Raw genomic sequence first — 18,964 nt, forward strand, 5'->3', positions numbered from 1 at the left:
CTAGACGAGCATTATCTAATTTCTCTCGCGCGTCTCGGGACGTCTCGGTCAGTCAACTTTCCCGCTTTTCCGGGCAGGAGCGTCCGAAGTACGCCCGCTTCCGGGAAAGCGGGTGGTTCATTGGTCGCCCGCGATCGCGCCTCCTCGCGCACAAAGGGCAAGCGCGTTGCCGTGTTTTGCACTACGCGCACGAGAGCCACTTAGCGTGCTTGGCGTCGGATCACCGTGGCGACGGCGGAGACGCAACAACGCCACGAGCGAGTGAGCACTTTGCACGTTGCGTGCGAACGGAATAGCCGCTCGCCGTATTTACAGCTATTTATAACGCGCGTGGCGCGATGGGCTGGGTGTTCGCCTGTTTCCGATATTGTCTCATCACCGGTGTGATCCTACTCGGCGTAAGTTTCATCATTTGCCACTCGTCGCGATCGAACGATCCTCCCCTCGCGATCATCGGCGATGACGATCGCGGGGGCGGCATGCGTCGACCTAATTGCACGAAGCGGATCGAAAAACGGCTCTTGTAACGCGAGCGTTGTTCGCGAGGTGATCTTCGTCGTGATCCGCTGCTCGACGTGATCCATCACGACCCATCGTGATCGATCGCGCAGCTGCAACTGCTCAGGAGATCGCGGCTACCTACGGTTCAGGGGGCACGGTAATGGTGTGTTGACACTGTGCGTTTCTCCTGGCAGCGAGAAACTGTGCATCGCCGTCGACGATTGTTCGGGTAAATTAATCAAATTCGGAGCAAAAAAAATTAAGTTACTGGATCGTGGAACGCGTAAGCGAGTGATCTGGTTTGAAAATGCCGCCGCGTTTGCAGTTTTTCGCGAAAAACGAACGCGTCGTTTTTTCACGATCAATTTGCGCTGCGTTCGATATTCTCACTGCAAGTACTGAAAATCTATAGCTCACGTCGCGTGTACTGTAGTTTTTTTAGTACTTGCAGTGGACGTCGGAACACAGCCTTGATATCGATATGTAAAGAAATTTAATTTTAAAGAATTACAGTCGCACCTGAGCAGTACGCGATTTTTCTACAGAATTTTCGACAGAAATATTTAATATGCAAATTATTAGAAAATAATTATCGATACAAAATTTAGACGTGTAATTCTCGCTTTATACGAGACGATTTTCGATGTAGATCACACGGATTGCACCGCCTGCGAGTCTCTGGCTTGCACTGTTTTGTCCTTGCGCACAAGGAAAATCTAGTACATAGTCTACAGTTCTGCAGGGCTTGCTCTACGTTGTATGCACCGATCAATGAAAGATAATGACAGTTGAAGTCGACATTATAGCAATTGCGAGGTGACCCCAATTAGCGCTTTATTCCGTTACAATTGTAAGAACGTCGCTGAGGCAGCGCGACGATTTCGCGGTGATATCATCAGCGATATTCTCGATTTTCGTCTCTTCAGATCGATAATTTCAAATGTAGATGTTACTTTGATTCCGACGGGGCGCAATGAAAATATGTTTACCCCGAAACACGCGCGTCGAGATTAGAATCGAAATCGCGGTAAGATAACTTAGCGATAAGCTGCGTGTAATCGCTAAGTTATGCCGATCTTTATCGTTAATTTTAGCTCACGCGAAGAAATTCTCTCGGGATAGCGATAGCGAAGTGTGTGCACAGTTCGTAATTTTAATCGAGCCCTGCGAGGCACCTCGCATTTCCCGCATAAGATTTCCTCTTCTTTTGACTCGCGATGCTTCGCGTTACCGATAACGCCGCGGCGTTGCTAACGCGACGGTGTGAAAGAAAGGCTGAAGTAGAGAAATCACTTTTTATCTCGAAATCTATTTTCGCACATGATTATACGTGATTATATCGCAATGTTCCGAAGGTCGGATACCTTTGCTAGCCATCGTGATGGTGAAGATAGCCATACACGAGTATCGGCAACCGTTGATCGTAATCTTCGCTCTCTGGGAATTCTATCAGCGATCGTTTTCATCTGACTAATAATATAATATAAAAAAATTTTGTATTAATAAAACAAATGCTAATTATAATTCCACGGAAATCGGCGGAAATCCACGCCGAGAGAGCACACCCGCGAAGATCGCGTTCCCGTTCTGTTGCAGATCTCCGGGGCGATCGTGAGCGTGTTCTCCGGGTACTTCATCTACCAGCTGTACGAGTATGCGCCGCTCACACCCTGGAACGTGTGCGGCCCGTCCGCCACTCTGCTGGCAGTCGGGGTCGTCACCTGCGTGATCGGCTGGGTCGCCTGGCAATTCATGTCTTTCTCCAACCGAGCCCAAGTCATCACCGTAAGCCGATTTCCTAAACGATCTCTCACTGAATGATAATTAATTGATCTTTCAATGATTGAATATGATTCATTCGTTCCTATTCAGTTTGTGATCACGCTGGGGACCATCGCGCTCATCGAAACCAGCATCGGAGTCTGGGCCTTGGTGCGACACGAGCAGATAGACGCCCTGCCACTGATGCGACATGAGATCCTGAACCGCGCGAAGGCAGAGGACAAGCCGGTTTGGGACCGCATGCAGTCTACGGTAAACTACGTTGCACCCTTCTCTCCCCCACATGTTTCAACATATCATTTTACATTTATTAAATTACAGTTACAATGCTGCGGAATAGACGGTCCTGCCGACTACCGCGGCATAGATGCGATCCCTTGGGCCTGCTGCAACACGAATCTGATGAGCGTTAACAATACCGTGGGTGCCTGTCCTCACATCTACAAGCGAGGCTGTCAACACGTCGTGCTGACTCGGACGAAAACGATCCTCCTTCGCCTTTTCCTGATCGCTCTGTGCTCCGTGCTGCTGCTGGTACGTGGCAGATCTCGCCCTTCCGGTCCCATTGCGATCCGATCGATCGAACACGCGTTAACTCACTGACCGGTTACAGATTTCCTTCATAGCGTTAACGACTTGCTACGCTAGAATCTACAAGGACCGGGCGGACAGGAGGGCGCATTCGGAGATGGAACGCATGTCCGCGCAAGATGCAAGAGACCCAGAAACGAAGGACAGCCTCCTGGCACGCCAGTCGTCGTATCCGAACAAGCCTAACGATTCCTAGTCAACGCGAGACGAACGAACTGCGAGCGACGGAGATGAGTGTCACGTTTAAGAGCGTCGCGTCGTCACTGTGATACGTGAGATAGGTGCCTGCAGAAGTGCGTAGGATCACAATAATAGATTGAGGACAACGAATCGATTCGAAATGATAAGAGAAGGAAGGTGGCCCTAATATCATCGTACGAACGTTTGCAAGCACCTAATGCAAATTCGCACAGCGACATAATATTTAACGGTATACGCGGACGATATATTGATGTGATTTTACTATACAAAAAATGTCTCGAAAAGATTTCAATCGTTTTTTACGAATTTCAACCGGAATTTTTAGGAGATATAGAAGGACGTTTTTTTTCCGTTACAAGCTCAATCGTGAACGTATTGAATTCTTGGTGAACTTCAATTGAGATTTTTCAGTCAACGTCCGTTGATTCTTTCGCATATTTACAAGCAGTGGGATATTTTATTTCTCCTTTACAATGAAATTGAATCTAGGAAAAATGTTTATTCTGGAATCACCATTGAAAAAAGAAAGAAAAAAAAGTTTTGAGAATATTTTGTGACGTAGAGATTTTACTTGGACGTTCTAAAGGAAAGAATGAAAAAAACGTATTTTTGGGAGGTTTACTAAAACCGTTTACACTTTACTGCCATTTTTCATGTGTTGTCAATTTGTATGTCGTTTTCTACGGAATTTCTATCGTGCTACTGTTGCAATATTTTTTGTGTTCCTAGCAACGCCGAAAGTTACGGTTTCGTTGACGAGTTATTATCGCTTCATCGTAATGAGTATTATAATATATAAAAGCAATTGACGTTTCTATTCTCGAGGCTTTTCGTGATCTAGTGCGTACTTAAGACACCTTTCTACACGATTATTATAATAATCATAGTCATTAAATAGCGTAAAGCGTACAGTGCAATACTTCGCACGTTCAGCTCGTTAGTAACGATGTATTAGTGTGGACACTCGGTATGCGTCACTCTCATATCTTGCATTATCTGAAAACACTCCAGATTAGACTAGACCTGCAACGCAGGTTGGAACGCGTATGACTCTGCGTTCGTAGTAAACCGGGGAGGATTAGCGCATTCTTTAACGCGAATGCAACTTTTATGCGTGTACCTTCTTTTCTCTAAGCCGTATTCGCTTTTCCTCACGACAATCTCCTATTGTCGTTACTCTCTCTCTCTCAGTGTCATGCATCAGTGCAAAGTGTTTTGCAATTTTTCTGGACATCTACATTGTATTGTATTGTATGCTCACGATAACGTACCGTACTGAAACAAATTTTGTACAAAGTACGTAGATGTAGCTTCGATTCTCATGGATGTGTAATTTTTCTTACGAACGGATGTATTTAAATAAAACCTTAATATCTGACATTATTTTTTTTATTGGTTATTATATTACCCCAGTAAGCAAAATGTGTGCAATCTGCCAGCAGATTGGCAACAGATTACTGCAGAAGTTGATAGCGAATTGGCATCCGTTATGTCCGCATTAGGATAGTGATCTGCCAGCAGAGCCTGCTAACAGACTGACAGCGGATTGGCGGCAGAAACCGAGCAGGATCTGTCAACATCTGACGGCAGATTGACGGCAGAAACCGAACAGAATCTGCAGCTTTTGGCCATTCATATTTACGATATATTAAAGCATGTGTTTACTTTTAACACACTATAAATTGCCATTTTATATTACCATGTGTTAAAAGAACGCATTTGTTTGTTAAATTAAAGTACATTTGGCTTGATGTGTCTCTCTGACAGTTCGTTGCATAATCTCTCTCTTATTGTTAATTTATTCTAATCCGAAGTCCGAATTTTGCTTTCGAACTTCAGATTGCTCGTGGCGTGCGTGAACTACATGGACGTTGTCCATGGGAGCCTCTGTGCCGCAAGTGCAAAAATTTTCAGAAAAATTAATATTATCGTGCCAAGGCGCGTATATTAACTTATATAACTGTTAGGCTAAATCCTAACATCGAGTAAGAACTCGACGCGTGCACCGCATAGCGGTGCGGAGCGAAAACACATATTCATAGCCGTGTAAATTTGAATACTGTCAAAAGCTGCAGATCCTGTTCGGTTTCTGCTGCCAATCTGCTGTTAGATTCCGCGCGCGCAGATCTTGCTCGGTTTCCGCTGCCAATCTGCCGTTAGATTCCGCGTGCGCAAATCTTGCTCGGTTTCTGTCGACAATCCGACTTCAAGCCATGTTTGCAGATTCTGCTCGGTTTCTGCCGCCAATCTGTTCTTAGATTTTGTGAGCAAGCTCCGTTACATTTCTGGCACCAATTTGTCGAATTAATCGTTAATAACAACTTCTGTATCAAATTTGTTGTCTTTTTGGCTGGCAATAGTTGATAGCAGATAGTTAGCATCATCTGCTTTCGGCAGACTTGGCTATCTGGGTTACTATTTATACGCGAGTAACGTTATCACGTTTCGCGAGACGTATTGTTTATACAATATATGAACAATTTATTTTTATACCTTGCCGAAACTTACAAAACACGCTTACAGTACTCCGCACGGCGCCTGACGTGGCCCGACGGGGCCGGCCTGCCCGCTCTGACGCAATTGTTTAGCCGCGCGTCGGTTTACCGCGAATCCCGTCCGCGACTCGGCTATCATCGGCCGTAGTCGCGCGTGGTCGGGCTGGCGCCGCGCGAGACGCCGCTTGAATGGAATTCATTCGAAGTCGGACCGTTGGTTGATCGCGTCGCGTCGCGGCCAGCCTGTTTTCGTCCCGAACGGTTTCATCGAGGCTCACCGCAGCGTCTTCGCAGCAGTGCGAGATAGTGACTGCCCAGCTGCTGGACCAATAATCGACCAAGATGGGGTGCGGAATGGGAGTAATCAAGTACCTGCTCTTCATATTTAACTTCATCTTCGTGGTAAGCATGTCGGAATTACTGTATTGTATGTACACGCGCGGCGTGTTTGTGTGTGTGTGTGTGTGTGTGATATGTGTGGGGCTGTGTAATGCCGGCGCCATTACGCCGATATCCTTGTATGTATCGCCTGGAGCGTCGCACATTGTGCGCACCATCCAGCACGATTATTTATATTCGTTATCGCCGGTTGGAAACAGCGTGAAGGTAGCTACGTTTCAGACTGAAAAGTCGGCTGCCTCGAAACTTCTTGGAACTTCGTTGCCTATCTACGTTGTTCAGCTTTCTTAATACCCGTCCCCGCGGTCGGAATTACGCCGCCCGGTGGCGTAAGAGTGGCTTTCAAGTCCTCCATCCACGGCTGACGACCGGTCGCGGCCGCCGCAAATATAGCACGCGGATGGGCGTCTCTCGCTAGTACCCTCACTTTTATATCGTTATCACTCCGTTTTATTTTCCCGCTTAGCGACACGATCGCGTCCGCTGACGCTACGCGGAAAACCGGCGAAAATCCAGCGAGCGTTTCCTCGTAGAATTTGCTTGCTCGCGGGCGCGTTCCGTGAAATTCACGGTTGTGCTCAATCGCGCGCGCGCGCACGAACACACACACACAATCTTCGTCCTTGGGATTTGTAGGCTTGATTGCGTCCGTGATTGCGTGCGTGACCGTTGCAATTTTTGCTCTCTTTTTCTCTCTCACTCTCTCTCTCTCTCTCTCTTGAAGAGAATTATTGTAGTATTTAAACGCTTCCTCCGCGATCTCGCGCGGCAGATAAGATCTCGGTGCCGTTCGTTGTGTTGCACGCCACTTGCGGAATAATTGCGGCGGCAGGTTGAGATCCCGCGCGTCTCTTCGTGCTCGCGTCAAAGGTTAAGTTGAAGGTCGAGAGCCTTGCTCGAGGAATGCACGGGACAAACACCTGTGCAATTAATTCTAATAACCGTATTAATTTCTGGTAGATCAAAGATACTTGACGCTCTTTGTTGAGTCAGAGGAAGGAGAATAATGGGACAAACGCGCGACCATGGCCGCTTCCTAGTCTTTTCTTTTTTTAACCCTTCGTGGTCACACTTCTAGAAAATCGCGTAATGGTCACATGGGGTCCAATAGACCCCACCAACTTTAAATGGTTGCCGTGTTTACACTATTCATTCAATTTGAATTACAAAATTACATAATAAATTTGAAAGCTTGTATAACAAGGAGAAATAGGCTTTTTATGCAAATTTTAATTGTAACATAACTAAAAACATTCACGAATTTAGAAATCGTGAAAAACCGAGTTTTTCACTAAAAAAATTATAACTTTTTAAATTTTTATTATTTTGCGATACAAATTTAGGGTCATATTGTGGAAATGTAATACTTTAATTTAAAAAATAGTGTTATACTGCACGTTTCAAAAAAGGTATTTATTTTCAGACTTAAAGTGGATCATTTTCGAGATAAATGAAATCTACAATTATGGAAAAATAAGTGTACCCAGATAGCAGAGAGAGTTCAAAAAGAATTCATTTGTCATGTCACCAATTCTGAGTTCATTTTCAGATGCAAAAAGAGTTCTTAGAATTCTTTTGAATTCTTTTTGCATCTGAAAATGAACTCAGAATTGGTGACATACAAGTGAATTCTTTTTGAACTCTCTCTGCTATCTGGGTATTTATATAACATAGAACATTATTATTATTACAAGTATTGTTAATAATTATTTGTATTTTCAATGTCACTCAACAACGAATTTTGAAACTCACGACTCCGTAAATCATATGCCATCTATAAGTGTAAATAAATGCTTATAACCTTTGTAGAAAAAAATGACTCGGTCTTTAAACTTGCACTTACGTTTTTCCACAGATAATATGTGCGAAAATCACAAAAACAAAATTTTCCAAATTTTTGATACCAAATTATAAGTTGGTCACACAGGGGGTCCGGAAGACCCCAGCACGCGGGAAGTGTTATTTGAATAATTGCTATTTCTATACTAGTGCGCTGCGGGCGATACCTAGTATTAGAACGGAAAAAGAGTACTTGAAGCTACCGGTAAATGGCAGTAAAAAGTTAATTTTCAATTTAGAACAGAAAGATACAAAGCCTTAAACTTTCGTCGGGGTCTTTTGGACCCCGAGCTGTTTCGTCGTTTTTGTTGTTGTACGAAGGCGATCAGGTTTCGTATAGTTCATGGCTCCACGCTCGTATGATTCTTAGCTTCATTCTTAAGACGATAATGTGCCTAACGACTCCGCGTATATTAATTTTGTTAAAAACCTACGCACGGACTTCCCGATCGAGCTAGTAATTGTAATTAATGTATATAGAATGTAAAAAATAATTAAACAGTTGCAAACTATGTAAGAAGTGTAATTCTAATTCGTGCGATAATGTCAATTGATCCTGGACGTATGTCGGGCGTGCAGGCGTGATCACATTGATGAGTCAGTTTTTAGTATGTACATTGTCTTTGTAATATTGTACGTCCTCACCGATACTGACTCATACCGATAAGAAAAATGGCCAAGGTTAACAATCAAAGCCGTGTAACCGTCACAGGTTAACAGGTGCTTCGAGTTAACAGATTCAACATGATCACCCGATGACTCCGATTGTACTCTCGGCTTTTTCAGAGTCCGAGGGTTCTGCGACAGTATTAAAAATACGCGCCTGGAAAATCCCTGAAATTTATCACGAGAACGGACATTCAGATGTGTAACCCGTAATCGATCCCTCGATCGCTCCTCGGTAATCGATCCATGCTCGAGCGTTATCAGTAAAAGTCACGGAGATAAATAATCACGTCGTTATGTCAACACGTAGCGTGCTCCGAAAAAATACACACACACACACACACACACGTCTCTGAGAAAGAGAAATAATCTCAGGACGAGCGAATCGTTCGTATTCGCGCGCAGATTAATTGTTCTCCATTTTTGACGGAAACCGGTGACCAGAAGTCGATTGCTACTTTGATAAAATATTACCTATAGGTAAGCTAGATACACTATCTTAAAAGCGGATTAATGTTGCTGTTTCGTGCGCAGTCTTGACATGGTTTCTGTATCTGATGTAGCATTCGCGTATCCATCGTGTATCGGCGATAGGCGGACGATCGTTTAGGGTAGAGTCCGAACCTACGGACCTATACACCTATACCTACACCTATACACAAGGTGGTTAAAATTAGCAGGAACGCAGCGCGGGCGATCTTGTTGCTCGGCTGTGTAACTTGCAGTGACGTGTATACTGCAACGCGAATGGACGTGAAGAAAAACATCTCGTCGCGGGATAGTTTCTTATCGCGGCAAGAGAAGAGAAGAATTTTGTTTCATGTCGATCGCGTGAAAACTTTTCCACGAATTGGCAAAGAGAGAGAGAGAGAGAAAGAGAAATCGATCGAACTATGTGGCGAGAATAATCAATCGCCGTCCGCATCACCCGTCACCTACACTTAACGAGCACATTGATTTTTTGGTCACTTTTTGCCATTATTACTGTAGCTAATGAAATTTCCAGCTAAACGAAAATTGATTGAATTTTTTGTGAAACACGAACAAAAAAACAAATTGCAGATATTGCTGTGCAAATAAACTGTGTCCTTTTTAGTTATATTCATCAAATTTTATTATTCAACATGAAACATATCGATGTTTTATTCAAGATATTCGTTACGTGTGGTATTTCTTTTTAAATGCTAAATTACTATTAAAAGAATATTAGAAAAAAGTAGACACGTGGACGAGAAACATATTGAGTAGCGAGTAACTGGGTCAAGCACTTTCCGTGTTTTCTCCATTTTCCTTTCCACATTTGAGAAATTCAAGCTGTCCTCGAGAGAATATGGGTCGCGTTTTCTGTATCTTGTTTTCGAAGTTATTGCAGATCCGTTTGCGGCAATCTTGGACCCGCTCGCGAACCTACCTTGAGAAAATTGAATTGTACAAGGTTGCCGGAGAAAGACAGTCGTCGTTCTACAGATATCCTTGAGAGAGAATGATCTTGCCCATCTCTCAGAGACTCGTTCTTGCGAATTACTCCCTGAAAGTGCATGATTTTATTACCATTGTCGTAAAACATAGCGACTTTGTTTAATGTGTCAGTTAATTATAGTCGCTCGTGAAGAGGTAAATAGTGGTATTATATTGCAATGAGATGCAAATATTGGGTCGTCCGGAAAGTTCGTGCCGATTTTTAATAGATGGCGTTGGAACATGTCTGAATATATCAATGTTATTGAAAACATACGATTTATATGCTTAAAGGTGACATTTCAACGCATCTTTAGGAAAAAAGTTGTTTCAGATAAATTGATTCGTGTCAGTTTTGTACTCTTTTGAAGATGGAAGAAAACAAAGAACATTTTAGACACTTGATGCTTTTCTATTACCGGAAAGGCAAAAATGCCTCACAAGCAACAAATTCGATATGTTCTGTTTACGGAGAAGGCGCTTTAGCTGAAAGAACCGTACGTAAGTGGTTCGCTAAGTTTAGAGCTGGTGATTTTAACCTTAAAGACCAAGAACGCTCGGGCAGACCTCTACTACTGATGATGACCAAATCAAGACACTGATCGAGAATAACCCGCGCTACACGACACATGAATTAGCAGAGATACTGAAAATATCGAAAACCACTGTCCACGATCATGTAGTGAAGCTTGGTTACGTAAGTCGCTATGATGTATGGGTTCCGCATAATTTGGCCGAAAAAATTTAATGGATCGCATTTCCATCTGCGACTCGCTGTACAAGCGCAACGCAAACGTACCATTTTTGAAGCAATTAGTGACGGGTGACGAAAAATGGATCATTTACAACAATGTAGAACGAAAAAGATCCTGGGGTAAGCGAAATGAACCAGCATTAACCACTCCGAAAGCCGGCCTTCATCCAAAAAAAGTCATGCTCTGCGTCTGGTGGGATTGGAAAGGAATCCTATATTATGAGCTCCTACCACACAACCAAACGATAAATGCAGATAAGTACTGCTCGCAACTGGACGAATTAAAGACAGCGATTCAGGAAAAACGTCCAGAATTAGCTAATAGGAAGGGCGTCGTGTTCCATCAGGACAATGCCAGACCTCATGTTTCTTTGACTACCCGACAAAAATTGTTGGAGTTTGGCTGGGATGTGCTACCTCACCCACCGTATTCACCAGACATTGCACCTTCAGACTTTCACTTATTTAGGTCTTTGCAAAATTCTCTTAGCGGCAAGAACTTCAACTCTTTGATCGACATAAAAAACCACCTTGAGGAGTTTTTCGCCGAGAAACCTAAGAAGTTCTGGGAGAATGGAATCTTCCAGTTGCGTGAAAGATGGACAAAGGTTGTGAAACAAAACGGTGCATACATAAGTCAATAAATATTTATCGACATAAAAAAATGTTGCCTTTGAATTTTCCTTCAAAATCGGTACGAACTTTCCGGACGACCCAATAGTATAGATAGATAGAATTACTCACAATATTTGTCTTGTTTTTTGTTTTAATGCTTTGTTTGACATTAATCTCATTTTATTATTCAAGTGACAGAAAGCAATTAGATAACGCGTGCATAATTTACGTACAAAAAGTACCCGTCATTGTAACGTAATATATCGTTGTCATTAAATTATAGATTAATTTTAATTAAGTAGCTTTTAACCTAATTAAGAGTATTCGAAAGCAATTTTGTTAACACATAAAAGATATCCTTCGATATTCTAGCGTGAATCATCAAGCATTTTCACTTTTACTCTGATAATAAAATTCTTCGTTGTATTTTCAAGATATACTATTTTTTTAAATTGCAGCAATCGTATCTCGAATAGAGGAGCACGTTAGCAATAAAGAGGCAGCGAATTCCCGTACATATTTCACATAATTGCACTAAAGTGACTGTATCAGCTTAATGAACGTATACTTATTTTAGCGATAAAAATTGCGCACACGTAACAACATGCGAGTTTCCGTTCTTGGCGGATAAATAACATTCGCAAAATAACGAGAAGCACAATATACAATGGTTCATTATTCGTTGCAATTGTTATTTGCAGACAATTGCATCGACTTTTTGAATATTTCTTCATCGAGAATTGCGATGAAAGGCGTTGCTTCCGTTATCACTTATCTCGTGATTTTCTTGACTCATTACGCAACATTTTCTGCAACGTGATTACACACTGGGTGTGCTCAGAAAAGCTGACGCACTCGTTTCTAAAGTGATTTACGAGTGATTTTACTTGAGCGGAAATTTTACTTGACGATCAAGTCAGGCGACATCTTACTAAAGAATCTTTATTAATAAAATTTATTTTATATTTAGTCGACGAGAGTGAAATAAACATACTGTTGATTAAATTTGCAGAAAGCGATTCTAGATTTGGTCCAAGAATTAAAATTCTGTCAGTTATTGAATAATTCATCTTTATTTTTGCATACCTGTATAATTAATTTTCTTTTGCAGTAGACGTCTCTGGTATCGCATGTAAGATTTATTTGCGTCGATCTCATAATGTTCAGTTTCGATTATTAATGATACTTACAATTAGTTACATTGAAATATTATCCGACTGTTTGTGAGCGAGAGCGAGCGCTCTATTTATCACTTTATTCCAAGAACTTGAATTCAGTGCAGTCGGGTGATTAAATGAGTCAATGTTCCTCTAATTAAAATCTCGCTATATCTGGCTTAATTCTTTTTTTTGTCAGATACCAACATTGTACATTCCACTTCCAAGATCTTGCATTACCTGTAAGGTCTTCATTATCGGGCAAAGCTCGTTACGAGGAAGAAACAGATGCACTCCTATTTTTTCGCGATATAATTAACACTTAATTAAAGATTAAAGTTCTGACGTTTCGCGGTAATCGCAAAAAGCAATTGCGATAACAGCGACTGAAAAAAGAAACCGATTACACTGTTTGTCATCTAAGCGAAAATTCTGCACGTGCAGCCATATCGAGTCATGCGGTTTCCGCACGGTCGATTGTGTGCGTGCATTTCCCGTGCGTGCGCGCGTACGCGTCTCCCCATGCCGTGCCCCATGCGTGTGCCCACGCCTTTCGCAACGCACCGTTGCATCACGCGTGAAGCAGCATGTGCAATTTTTGTTCTCCACCATCAGACTTGCCCGTGACTGTCGTGTTCGCCACCAACGCTGTCCGGCATTCCCGGCTGCCTCATTTTCCATAATTATCGTGTCACGTCTCGCACGTGCTGTATCTATTATTCTATGTATATAACATAGTTGCCATCGCGTTCATGTGACGATGCGCAAGTTTTCCGCGTTACGTTCCGGCGCCTATTGATCTTCGCTTTCGAGACAATGAGTCTGCCGCGGAAACGCGTGGCGTCGTCTTTCCGTGTCTCCCCGAGACGTCGCGACGCAGAGGACACTACTGGGATAATTAGCGGATGATGTTTCAGAAATGTTTCAGAGGAATCGCGCAGCTCGAGATACGAAATAAATAAACGTCGACGAGTTCTGCGCGAGGCAATCCGGGAATGAGCTCATCGATTCTTTATCGGGAATGATTAATTGTTGGTCACCGCTCAATGTTGCCTGCAGTTGCCTGCACAGAGAGTCCTGCGATTCGCATCTGAGATGTGAAGAATCCTTGTTAATTAATTCTACGATAATAGGAATCTACATTTGATAAATTACCGCCTCTCGTCTGCTTGATATCAAATTACGTTCGATTGAGTCGAAAGGAAATTTATCAAAGTTGCAGCACAGAAAGCTGTGCTTTTCATTTGATTCTACATACGTTATCGTTGTATATATTGTTTATAATACATAAATATTTTCGTCGTCTGGTATTTTGCCTTGCGAGCCGAACGGGGGAAAACCGCACTTTGCCGCTCACGTGTATTATGCAACGAGCGTTTCCGTACGTCCCACGAATGCGAACAATGATTTCATTCGGACCTTGGACAGTCATCCTCACCGTTCTATCAATACTTATCTTATCGATCATTATATAGTAACCGCACGAAAATCCATCTCTGTTCTTCTCGAATCGATCTCTCGGCGTTCTCATTGCGTGCATTCAGCAGCAACAAGAGAGAGCGCGGCGCAGAATTTCAAGTTTTGAAAAAGAGAAAAAATGGGAAAAATTTGTAATTTCCAACTTAAACTTTTCAGATTCGTGTCGGCCGATTCCTCCGCGATTTGGACGATCTGGAAAATATCTCCGTGCTCTCAGTTGCACGATAAAAACACGCTGCGTCGTCGGCGCGCGGTGCACGACGCCCCGGCGTCGTCGGACGCTCGTAATCTCGGAGGAAGTTGATGTCGAGGACATTGCGATGGACGTGCGATGATGTCATCTTCACGCACAGACACGTACACGTACATACGTAGACTCACCACACGCAACCGTCCACACATGTACACGCACACACGCGCGCTATCGCCCACACGACACATAATTTCGATACCCTACGGCAATAAAGGCCGCCGCTTCACAGCGGCGGCAGTGTTTCCCAACCCAGCGCATCTCGAATCACGAGAACGAGAACAAAGAAAACTGGTCTCGGCGTTGGAAGACGCCAGAGTGACCGTCTGCCAACGATATCATCCTCTGGTTGAACTGTTGTCCTGAGTTGTCAGTCGATTCTCGATTGCTCTCTTCGGGTTTTTCTCGATCGTGCTTCTGGTTCTGCCATGCTGATGTAGAATGCGTGTTATCGAGGCCGCTGCGCATTATTCGCTGCCCTACTTTCACGCTGGGGCTGCCCTTCGTCCTGTACACTCGGCAGCTACAGCTCCAAGAGACTATAAGGTGGAAATAATTAAGGGTGATCGATCGAGTGAAACGCACCTGGGGAGCGCAGTGCCTTTCCGCGCTTTTCGCTCATGTTGTTGCTGAACAAGTGGATCGAGCCCACCTGCGACGATCTCGGGAACGAGCATCGACCACCATGTGCCATAGCAAGGCGTAAAAATAACGTGCATGCACGTATATACGTGTACGCGCGATGTTTCAAGGACGATTTCCAGATATCTGCGAACGATGCGGCTAGTTGAACGTCGCGGTTACACATTTGATCTATTTCCGTCCTAGAGTATCGGTCAACAATGTTGCGCGAACGTTGAATGCCAACAAGAGTGGCCAGAATCGCGCCAAGATGCGCAAGCGAAAAAGGTGCACGCAATCTTATTGATAATCCTTGCATCTGTTTTGTTTCGTGTTTGCGAATGTATTATGCGTCCATTAATGATCCAAATAGTTATTAATAGTCTACGTACAAGTAACGAGGAATACTGCTTGACTTAATGCGTATAATAAAACCACACCCACAGAAAAGATTTCTGGACTTAATGCTATTACTCTTTAATCTATCATAAAATAGGATCGCTATAGCGACAATCATATTTATTATTGAAAAGAAACATATTTTAATCTTGAATAGAAAATTCGAAAATCTAGATTAAAATAATCTTGGTGCTATCTCATTAATTTTCTCAGAAGGATTTAGATACAAATTTGTAGCAAGTTCAAAATATTCTTGATTTAAGAATATTGTGAGATCTAAAAGACATCTTATTCTATTCTTCTAAGAGAATTTATAGAATCTGCACAAAACGGCCAATATTTATGTGTTGTAATCGAAAATCGGGAAAGTGTTTCTGTTATTTACAATGAAGAAGTGCAATACTCTACAAGAAATATTAAAAGATATGGAAATGTCTTATCTCGAATCTTATTTCTCAAGTAAGTATATTGTATATACTTACTTACATTTCCATATCTTTTAATATTTCTTGTAGAGTATTGCACTTAGTCATTGTAAATAACAGAAATACACAGAAACACTTTCCCGATTTTCGATTGCAACACATAAATATTGGCCGTTTTATCGGAATAAAGGACGCAGAAGCGCCGAGTCGACGAGCGACTGTGAGAAAATGATGCGTCGACATGGACAAAGCCTACTATAAAGTGGCGCTAATATCAAATTATTCTACATACAAGAATATATAAGCATAAATTTGTATATGTTACTCTTGTCTCAAGACAGTAAGACAATCTTATTTAATTCGAGAGAGAAGAATAGAAATTACTGATTTTAATTAAAAATTGTTTTATTTTCACATTTTTTATACTTGTAATACGATTAAATTAGTCAAGAATATTTTTCGTCTTGTTATCAGAAATCCTTTCTGAGGGTGCATGCGTATAAAATACTACAAAAGTAACTGCAGTAATTGTAACGATCGAAATGATAAAGATGAATACCACAGATGTACTACATGATAGCGCACGGTTAACACGAGATGCCTTGTTGCAGCTATGCGGGATAGCCATCCTAGCCATGGGCATCATCGTGCAGATCGGAAACAGCAATTATTCGGACCACATGAAGGACGTCACTGGCGATCTCACGTTCCCGGCGGTGACGTTGATCGTCATCGGCAGCATCATCTTCGTCATCGCGTTCTTCGGATGCTGCGGAGCCATCCGTGAGAGTCATTGCATGATCGTCACGGTGAGTCCTTCGGCGATCTTCATCTCTATGCAGTCCACGGACAAATTTAATATCCCTCAAAAATTTCATACTAGCGGCCTACATTTGCATCCACGTGCACCGAATACTTTGCAATTCAAATGTGAAGATTCAAGTTTATCATCGCGGTTGCTTGGCGAAGTGTTTCTTGTCCGTCCGGACAGAGGATTAAAAATTACAGCGTTTTTTTCATACTGTTTTTTTTCTCTCCGAAGTTTGCAACTCTGCTGCTGACGATCCTGATCATACAAGTGGCCGTTGCAATCTACGCGTTTGTCGTACTGAAGAATTCCGATGGCATCGACTTCACGAGTGTGTACAGGACTTCCTTCTTCGAAAAGTACAGACCCGAGAACCCGGACGATGTGGCGCTGGTGGACAGTATTCAGAAGGAGGTGAAGTTGCTTTTTAAGAAGTACAGTACTTCAATGTACACGCAATTCTTGCATGACTTATCGTGTCCGATAAAACAGAGAATTTCTTGAATGAAGTATTTCGAATTATTATTATATATATTTCTAAACGAATCACTCCATAAACGCGCAAAACAAACGTTTACAGTTGGACTGCTGCGGTGTCACGAGCTATGAGGATTTCATCAAGGATCTTCACAGATCAGTCCCAGGTAGTTGCTGCGGTAAGCCGTCTGAAACAGTGTGCGAGCCCACCTTGGTTCGGGATAAAAGAGGTTGCGCGGCAGCGTTGCAAGACTTGTTCAAATCTGCGTGCAGCATACTGGGCGGCATCGCTCTGGGTATCGCTGCTATCGAGGTAAGTGAACGCCGTGCGACTTCCTGGAGAGATTAAATGACGAATTCGGGCGTTCACGGTTATCGTGGAAAATAGTTTCAAGAGTATAATGATTGATAAAACTGTAATTGTATATTTCTGCAGCTGTTAAGTTTTCATTTGTATACTTTTATTTTATTTTGATCTTGTTAATGTAATTTTTCAATTCTTTCTCCAGCTTATCGGTATCATCTTCGCGCTATGCCTGGCAAATTCCATCAAGAACGCCGAACGCAGAGGCTACAGCGTGTAAAAGTGAGGAGGTCACCGTGAGTGATCACCGCTTCGCTCGAGAAGCGCTTTCAACGTGCAACAACAAACGTCTTTACCGTCATCCTACTGTCGTCAGTGTATCCGTTTATAAAATGTGATCGAATACTTGTGGTTTACGATAAAGTAAAGCATTTGTTGGTTCTTACCCCGAGGTAATCGTTCAATTGCAATAAATTGATATACGTTTAAATAACATGGAAAAGTGCTCTCTCAAGTGTACGATCACATTCGTTTGACAGGACAATTCTTTTTTTTACTAAGCGGAACGAGCACAAAGTGCCTCTTTACATCTTTACTTCGGATTCTTTCTTATCTCTGACCGTGACTAAAGCAGAACGATGAACGACGTCTTCGAAACGAAAGATGCACTTTTTTTTTGTTCTTTGATTTTCGTAGGAGTACGCAGTTCATGGCCTAACGTGGGCGATGAATGTTTCGAATATTGGTAGTTCATTTCCGATCATATTCTTTTTTCTTTACGGAAACGAAAAATCTATTTTTATATAAAATGTATTTTATACAAAATACTATATATTTCGATATGGCGTGCCGCTTTAACGCATATATATATATAATATATGTATTTGTTCCCAATATAAATGGTCTAAAAACACACGAATAAAAACTATAAAAGAAATTTCGTTACGTAAATGTATTCACTGTGTAGAGATATCTTGTGCGATCTGCGTTCCCTAGTAACGCGAGCAACGTTAAAATGCATGTATGTATGTACCTTAGCGCAGCAGGGAAGCAGAACGATAGTATTTTACAAGATTGATGTTAAAAAGATATTTTCATATAATAAATTACACGTTGTACCTGCAGAGGTCAATTAATGTCGTTATTAAAGAAGAAAAGAAAAACTTTCGTATATACGTAGCTTACAGGAAATTCACCTTGTTTGTACAGCACACTGTGTATGGATGTTGTATATATACACACGTCTTTTTGTCTCGTAATAGAAGCTACTTAATTTAAGGGATACCATTGCCGTTCGCGAAGACGCAGGACAAACGTGCGTTCGTGCCAGTATTTACGCTTAAGCGCTACGCCGCCGGCAATGAAGCAAAAGTATGAGAATATGCACAAGGAGCTGGGCGTGGGCGAAAAAAATTAAATGTACGAATAATTTGAATATCGTTCAAGTAAGATTGCGATTTTATTCTCTCTCTCGTCGCTTATTCTCACGTTGCGGACGATGCATCGACCAATCGTTGCGTCATACGCGTCACCATCGATTGCGATTATCATTGCTGCTGCTGTTTCCCCGAATTAAGCTGTATGCCCAGTTCTGTGTAACGTTTAATCCTGAAATAAATGTGAGTAAAAGACAGTTCTTCATCCTCTCACGTGTCGTGTGTTATCGTTGGTCATTCGTCGAATTGTCCTCCAAGCGAGGATAACTCATCCGCACGTGAAACACGCTGGACAGATGGTTTAACG

The 18,964-nt window shown here is 42.4% G+C and overlaps 2 protein-coding genes across 2 annotated transcripts; both read left to right on the forward strand.

Moving 5' to 3' along the window:
- The first annotated feature begins 220 nt into the window (after positions 1-220).
- On the forward strand, positions 221-4,457 carry LOC105276383 (23 kDa integral membrane protein). The gene is made up of 5 exons (XM_011333941.3): positions 221-398; positions 2,098-2,286; positions 2,374-2,535; positions 2,605-2,817; positions 2,897-4,457. The coding sequence occupies exons 1-5, from the start codon at positions 339-341 to the stop codon at positions 3,068-3,070; spliced, it is 798 nt and encodes a 265-aa protein (XP_011332243.1). The 5' UTR covers positions 221-338; the 3' UTR covers positions 3,071-4,457.
- Positions 4,458-5,756: 1,299 nt separating this feature from the next.
- On the forward strand, positions 5,757-18,851 carry LOC105276378 (CD63 antigen). The gene is made up of 5 exons (XM_011333937.3): positions 5,757-5,972; positions 16,244-16,441; positions 16,675-16,854; positions 17,021-17,230; positions 17,427-18,851. Exons 1-5 carry the CDS (start codon positions 5,913-5,915, stop codon positions 17,499-17,501), a joined length of 723 nt encoding a protein of 240 aa, XP_011332239.1. The 5' UTR covers positions 5,757-5,912; the 3' UTR covers positions 17,502-18,851.
- Positions 18,852-18,964: the final 113 nt, after the last annotated feature.

The sequence above is a fragment of the Ooceraea biroi genome, chromosome 6 (assembly GCF_003672135.1).
Source record: "Ooceraea biroi isolate clonal line C1 chromosome 6, Obir_v5.4, whole genome shotgun sequence".
NCBI lineage: Eukaryota > Metazoa > Arthropoda > Insecta > Hymenoptera > Formicidae > Ooceraea > Ooceraea biroi.